Genomic DNA, 7,958 nt, shown 5'->3' with positions numbered 1-7,958 from the left:
GTGTGTGTGTGTGTGTGTGTGTGTGTGTGTGTGTGTGTGTGTGTGTGTGTGTGTGTGTGTGTTGGGGGGAGATATGATAGAAGTCTATAAAATAATGACTAGTATGAAGAAGGTTTAAAACAAAGTTCTGTCTTGTGTAGTATATAATTGACTTGTGGCACTAATTGCCACAAAATCTTTAAAAAGTCTAATGATTTAACCAGGTTTAAAAGAGGAATAGGTCCATCAGTAGTTATTAAACATCATAACAGGGCTGTAACATACAAATTAGGACTCTGTAGGCATCTAAATGCTGGAAGTTGTAAAGGAAGAGGGAGGGACAGGTTCATCTACATTAGTCTCTGCATAAATACTCTTCCCCTTAGCATAACTGTGAGAGATGGGATCCTGGGTTAGATGGACCAGTCGTCTGACCCAGTATGGCATTTCTAATATTCTTGTTCATTTTGAAGGGAGCTTTGGGTGCCTATACATGAGCTGGGAGGCTGCTCCAACATGCTGCAATTACAGTGCATCACAGCAGACTCAGTCAAGTCTGCTGAAGCATGGTAATTGCCACACACTAGCCAGCCTCCGTGTCTCATGTATCAGTGTCTCTGCACTTCAGTGTGGAGGCAGGGGAGCTTTAAATAAAGCTCATTCAACCAGCTTCAAATAAAGAACCCCCATCACCATTTTGAAGTGTGGGGACGCTGATACACAAGGTGCTCCAGGCACTTTAATTAAAGCAGCTCTCAGAGTCTTGGCCTCCAGGGAAGGCAGGATGAGGAAAACACCACTGGCTGCCCATCCCACTTGAGAAGAGGGTCTGGGCAGCCTTGGGTCCAACACGATCAGGCTTTCAACTTTGATGAACAGTAAGAGTGGAAAAAGAATTAAAGCAGTATGAAACTGTACCATTGCAAGAAGGGATCCATCCCTTCTTACATATTTTCTGCATCTTCATATCTACAACAACACTTTAACCCTATTTTTTAAATATTTTTTTAAAGATGTCCTCTGTAGGGATAGCTCCTCAGCTCACACTAAAAGGACATCTTTTACAAATGTTATTCTGTTTTTCTTTTCAGCTGGAAAGACTACAGTCTGAGAATGCCTCTGAGTGGGGAAAGAGAGAGATGCTTGATGCAGAAAAGCAAGAGCTGAAGAGAGAGAATCGAAGGTTGAAGGCCCAGGTGAAAGAAATTCAGGAACTGGTGGACAGGAAAAATGAACTTGCACCAAGCAACATGGGTTCTGATACTGAGATGGCACAAAGTGAACTTCTGAAGAAAAATAAGGTATGAACTTTAATTGTCACAATCATTTGGGGAAATACATCTGCATAACAGCTGAATTTGGATTGACACAAAATGTTACTATGAAAACAGCTATATTACAACATACCTCTGTGTATCTGCACCCACCATAGGCTAGCAGAAAGATTTATTTCAGCCCAGAGGCAATGGTGAGATGATGGAACTCAACAACTGGCTATTCAATGTATTTGCTTAGCCTGGGAGAAGGTACTTTACTCCTCCCATGTTTCAGAATTGACAGTGAAATGGGTAGATGAGAGTGAAACCTTAGCAACAATAAAGAAGGAATATAGATGACTAAATAGAGTTTTAAAAGGTCTTGGAAAGGAGGACTGGCTTTTTGTAGCAGATGGGGCCTGGTTTAGCTGGGAGGTTGACCAAATTCAGGTAAGAAAAACCATTGGTTTACTGCCAGGCTGCCTTAATGAATACAGGTGACTATATACAGACTTCCAAGAGAAGGATGAGCTAGATATGGGCCTTATGTTTAGGAAGATTTCGTTCTTTCTCAATCTGTTTACTCTTGGGTCTTGTGCTTTAACTGAACGTAAATTTTATGCAAAAGCTTTTTGTATCCAAATATGTTACATCTGCTATGTTATTTCTGAAGAATTAATATACATACCAGAACACACATCATTAATGAGAATCTGGGAAAATATTTTTAAATTATGGCAGATGTTTGAAGTCAGGATTGGATTCTGTAGATGTGCAATTTGACAGAAAGGTGCAGCTCTTAATAGGGAATGCAGAGGAAGGGTCCTCATTGATGTGCCTAGGAACCCCTCCATAGAGGAATGTCTGGAGGTGTTCAAGACTGCATGGGATCCAGTGACTGGCTCCTTCAAGAACCATTTAGGCAGTGAAACAGTTGGCCAGAACAGTAGAAACAGTTGGCCAGATGTTGCTCTTAACAGGGGAGCCTGACTCATGTCAGAGAAGCTCTCAGACTTCAGCAAAGTTTGGTATAGATGCACATCCTGCAATCATGGGTATTCCCTTTAAAATCCATGAGACTTGTTCATGCATCAAGTTATGAGTGGCCAAGTGTCTGAAGGACTGTGGCTCTAATGTATTACTTGTATCAAGGTCTCTGGTTAGTCAGGCCCAGCCAGTCCAAACTCTTGAGCTTCCACACCTGATCTTGATCCCTGGGTAATGTGACTGCCCCATTACTCTGGGACTGGATTGGCTGCTGAGTGCACCACCCAGCCCTTTTAAGCACACTTGCAGCCTCAGGCTGCAGCATAATTTGATGACAGCCTCAGTCTACTCTGCAAAGCATCGCATTCACTGCTATTTCTGGCTCTTCATTTAGCTTTGGTTTTCCCTGCTCTTGGATCTTCCCTGGAACTCGGTACTGGCTCTATGTTTCCTCTGACTCCTCACTTGGCTTCAGCTTTCTCTCTTATCCTATTCTTAGATCTTCTCTGGAACTTGACACCCAGCTCTCTGATTCTCCTGGCTTCTGACCACAGCTTGCACCCCGGTCTATGTCTCTTGGGGTGTCTTTACACGTGCTTCAAAGGTGGGAGAAGGCACTTTAATTAGAGCATCTCTCAGGAGCTGCTCTAATAAAAGTGCCCGTAGCATTTCATGTATTCAGCATCACTTCAAAATGGTGGCAGGGGCAATTTAAATAAAGCACACTTGATGAGTAAGCTAATTAGCATGCTCCAACAGACTTGATTAATTGTATCTGCCCCAATGCTTTGTAATTAGAGTGTGTTGGAGCAGGTGTCCTGTGTGTCTACAGGCCCCTGCTCCACTGACCCAGATCCACCCTGATGCCTCAGTAACCTGCACCCTGACCCAGCTGACCTCCTAATTGCCCTTCAGGGACTGAACTCTTACAGCTTAGCTTCACTTTTCATTGGATGACAAACTCTGTGTACCAATTCTCTGTTGGAGGTAATTATTCCATAAAACATAATAATGGTGTAATCTGTCTCACAAAGAGGTACAGGTGTGTGCCTGGGTAGCTCAATTCAATGGGAGGGTACAAACCAGCTTGATTTATTTATGCATATAAACATACAAACAGTAAATTGTAACCCAGCATGGAAATCTGATAACAAAATTATCCCTCCAGATATTTTGTTCCAGATTTTCAAATGATTAAACCTCTGCTTAAAGATATACTTTTCTTTTTTCATAATATTAGAATAACTTCTATATAAGTTATTTCTTTCACACTATGATATTGAAAAATCTCATTTTAATTATATTCTGTGGTGACTAAGAAACCACAGATTATATTCCTAATGCTCTAGCTTCCTGAAAATCTTTCCATATTATGAGTTACTTTCAAATATTCTAGACTAAGGTTTATTTGAACTGATCAGTACATATGATATTCCTTTGTAGTGAAATGCAGTTTGATGTTTGAAGACCTATTGCTTTTGAGTTGGTGAGTGGGCCAGTTGTGTCCTACATGTTCATATGGTCCTTGCACATGAGTGAGTTCTTTTGGCTAACAGTGGTGGAATTGTTGTTTTCACTATAGATGCTTTTGTACCTTTAACACCAAAGGTCATAAATGGCAGATAAAGCCCCACTATATCTCAATTTCATCTTGCCTCTTGTGGCAGTACAGAAACCCTATACTTCCATAATTAGCATTCCTATGATGGAGCTTGGGTAGCCTTTTACAGGCTTATCTTTCAATATGTCTTATATGCTTTCCATTAGTCTAAATAAGGGAAAATTGAATGCCATCATTTTTAGTGATAGGAGGAACAATGTAAAACACTACTCTGGGTATTGATAACAAACATTACTATCTAAGAAACAGACAGAAACAGACGTAGAACTGTGAGGAAGAATATGATTGTAACTAGGATCTGGATATTTAACTTTCAGTCCATTCCTTGTAAATAAACAGGATTGCATCAAGTATCTGATTCTGTCATCAGTTTATGCTCTTCATGGAAGCAAATGGCAAGAACCTAAATTCCTTCCCATGTGGACACAGAGGCTTGATCAGCATCTTCTTTTTGTATTTGAAGACTCTCATCAATACCCTGTTCAGCCTTCTGTTTTCCAGTCTGAATAATAGCAATTCTTCCAGCTCAAGTAAATAGAAGCCACAGTGAAGTGATTGGGTAGTACTGCTTACTAAGTCTATAATAAAATACTAGTTGTTCTATCAACCTGTACCCGCCTGGCTTCGAACATGTGGTCATGCACCACGCGTCCCTGGATGCTTGGGGTTGTCCGCCGGCCTGTCCCTGTGGTCCTGCCGAGTCGATGTCTCTGACTCGGATAGTCTCTCCCCGATCTCTCCTACCACGACTTTGTATCTTAAACCAGTGGTGGGGTTCGACTATTGGGGTCTCTCATGTATAGGATCACTGGACGACGATCTTCTGTGAGCCTCCACCTCCCCTCTACCTCGCCCTTACACCTTACCTTGGTGAATCCTGATGTTCTTTCGCCAAGCTCCTGATAGTTGAGGCTCCGCGCCCTTTTACCAAGCAGGCTATATGGCAGTTGGGCCAAATGCCCACTTCACCCATCATGCCTCACAGCCATCTAGCCCTACCTGTAACTGTAAACCACCTTTTGGGTTAAACACCACCTGGACTTCTCACCCAGCAACCCTTCCAAAAGTGGGAAACAAAAAAAAATTTAAAAAAATACCAACGATGGAGAAATGCAAGATACTAAGGGCGGCCCTTCACCCCCTTTATCGCATGCTCCCATAGACTGCCCTACCACAACAGGCTCAAGCCCCTAAGACCCCTAGCAAGCCCTAAACTGGGTCTGGGTTAGCCTGTTGGCTATGGCATCCTCCCCTCCACTCTTTATCCAGCCTGTGGGTTTGCTGGACCTTGGTGGTCCCTCTCAGCATGTCTTCCCCACATCTCTTGGTGGGGCAGCTCTATACTGCTGGGGCCCGTCTTCCGCCGCCCTTCCCACTGACCGTGCCCTTCGGCCCCCACCTGGGGTACCTCCTTGAGCCTGTCCGAGCCCTCTACAGTCCCACCTGGTCTGGCATTTTGGCTTCTGCTGACTCTTCTGGCTCTTTGTGGGTAACTCTGGGTCTCAAGCCCCTCCTGCTGTCTTCTGTCCCTGGGTCCCAGCTCCCAGTCTGAACAAGGCGTCTCTGCTCTCTCGCACCCTGCGTCGCTACTGGCAGCGTTCTCCCTGCGGTGGGCTTCACACTCTCCTCCTGTGCTGCAGGAGGCAGTTTCCCATGCTCTTCCCCCTCGTGGGGGCTCCAGGAGAGACCTCCCATCTGGTACTCCTGCTGGTCTTTCCCCGCTTTCCCACCAGCAGCTCCTTTTATATTCCCTGGCCGGTTCCTGCCGTTCGTCTTCTCAGCTGGCTGCAGCTGTATAAAGGCGTGGCTAACGAGCTGCTGAGGTCCCACCGCCATTTCCGGCTCCGCCGCGGCTCCTGCTACAGGTAAGAGTTTTTCTGTTTCCTTTTTCCCCCTTTTTTCTTCCCTGGCCAGCTCCTGCTCCCAGGGTTCCCCCCTGGCTCCTCGGGGTCTGCCCCCTTGTTTCTCCCTGTGACACAACTATTATTACCACCTTCCCCCTCCCAATCTCTCCCCCCACACTCCTTTTAGGTAATTTTTAGTTATGCTGGATATGTTAAGCAACTTAATTTTGAACTTGCACTGCTGGAAGCACACCCCAATGCAAATTGTATAGTACAGAGATTCCCAACCACTGGGCTGCGGCCCACAGGTTGGCTGCCAGATTGTGGCATGAGCCCCCTGCTTGGCCTCCCCATCTGTCTGCTCACACCAGCGTCTTCCACTGGTGATATGCGGGGTTAAAGCTGGGGGGCGGGGGAGCCCCAGGAAGGAGGCAGCTGGCTCTGCCACTCTCGTTCTGGTCTGCAGCACAAAAACGGTTGGGAACCACTGGTTTAGTATACACAATCATTTAAGCTAGCAAATTGTGCACAAGTGCCATGAATAAAAATTAAATGTTATACAACATTGCTATCATAAAGAATTTTGTTTACAAAATGTCACTATACATTAGACATTCTTAGCTGACATAATACTGGCTAAATATTCAAAATATTTATATTGGCAGTTTTGAAAAGGTTAACATACCATATTGTTTGACATCTGAAAAAAATGATGAAATACTTGAAATCAGACTTTTTTTTTTTACATGGTTCTATTGATTACACTTCTTGGAATGGAATATGTATTTAAAATAATAGTTATAACATTTGACAAATAGTCTGGCAACAAATGTTAAATAGATCCAAGTGACGTGTTTTAGAAAGAGATAGCAGGTAAAAATATTGATAATATAAATCAATCCCTAAAACATTATTCACTGAAGAGTTTTATAATCTTCAACTTCAAAGATCAGCTTGAGCCAGAATCTGAAATTAATTTTGTTGAACAGAAATGTTGCTTTTCAGTCTTAGCTCTATTCTTCAGTAAAGGTCTAGAACATGAGAGATTTTAATTCAACTTTTATAAAGCTCTCTACAGAAGGTTAAGGTGTACTTTTTAATATATTTTAAGTAAAATTTTCTTAAAGATGGTCTTGTACAGACATTTCATTTCTCCTGAGAGAGTAATTGCCTGGAGAAACCACAAATATACAAATATCCAGGTTTTTTCTTCCAGTGTAAAAATGACCACACATGGAGAAAAGTAATCTGGGAACACACAATGTTAGATCACTCCTTGGAGAGTTTATCCTGGGAGAGCAAATATGTGTGCATGGCAGAACATGCTCCTTTTAACAATCCCTACATTGTGCTGACCTTGGCCACTCTGGGTCAGTCAGTCAGGCTGCTCTGCTGCCATCTGTCACCAGACAGACCAAGAGAGCCTACAAAGCATGTTGCAATATGTGCACAGCACCTCCCCCCACACCTTGCTGCACAGTGTGAGTACTGCAAGCTTCAGTCTGTATGCCTGTATACCTGGCTCTGGGTAACTTTTTCTACCAGGAGAACAAACCTTGGAGAATTCTCCCAGATTATTTGTATGTATGTGTATGCAGCCTATCCCAGGCAAAATCTTGTTACTGGGAGAATGTTGACCCAAGTGAAATAAATTTAACCTTTAATGCTCCTCTAAGATGCTGTATGGTTAACAGTGGAATCCTGAAGGCTTTTAAGCATCTGCAGTGACAATACAACTTCATCTCACTGTTAGGGATGTACCAAAATTATGATTTTGTGATTCATAGAATCATAGAATCAAAGAGTCGGAAGGGACCTAGACAGATCATCTAGTCTGACACCCTGCCATGGGCAGGAAGGAGCACTGGTGGTTGCAGGGGTCATAAGACCCCAGCCAGGTGCCTATCCAGTCTCCTCTTGAAGATTTCCAGGGAAGGTGAGAGCACCACCTCACTGGGAAGCCTATTCCAGGCTCTGGCCACCCTTACAGTGAAGTAGTTCTTGCTAATATCCAACCTAAACCTATCCTCCCTCAGCTTGTGGCCATTGTTTCTGGTGACTCCAAGGGGGGCCCTGGTGAACAGACTTTCCCTGAGACCCTGCTGCTGGCCCCTGATAAGGTTGTAGGCAGCCACAAGATCCCTCCTCAGTCTCCTCTTGCGGAGACTGAAGAGATTCAGGTCCCTCAGCCTCTCCTCATAGGGCTGGCCACAGAGGCCCTCAACCACACAAGTGGCCCTCCTCTGGACCCTCTCCATGTTCTCCACGTCC

The 7,958-nt window shown here is 44.0% G+C and overlaps 1 protein-coding gene across 4 annotated transcripts in view; it reads left to right on the top strand.

Annotated features, from left to right (window-relative positions):
- CCDC102B (coiled-coil domain containing 102B) overlaps positions 1–7,958 on the top strand; it is a 477,100-nt gene that overhangs the window by 149,306 nt on the left and 319,836 nt on the right. For all 4 annotated transcript variants that reach the window (XM_019524671.1, XM_019524646.1, XM_019524655.1 and 1 more), the window contains one exon: positions 1,071–1,280. In XM_019524671.1, coding sequence (XP_019380216.1) covers positions 1,071–1,280 — 210 coding nt within the window. The remainder of the gene's footprint in view (positions 1–1,070; positions 1,281–7,958) is intronic.

Source organism: Gavialis gangeticus, unplaced genomic scaffold (assembly GCF_001723915.1).
Source record: "Gavialis gangeticus isolate Ggan-Ray unplaced genomic scaffold, GavGan_comp1, whole genome shotgun sequence".
NCBI lineage: Eukaryota > Metazoa > Chordata > Crocodylia > Gavialidae > Gavialis > Gavialis gangeticus.
The sequence above is the reverse complement of the archived record's forward strand: the minus strand, read 5'-3'. Positions and strand labels throughout refer to the sequence as shown.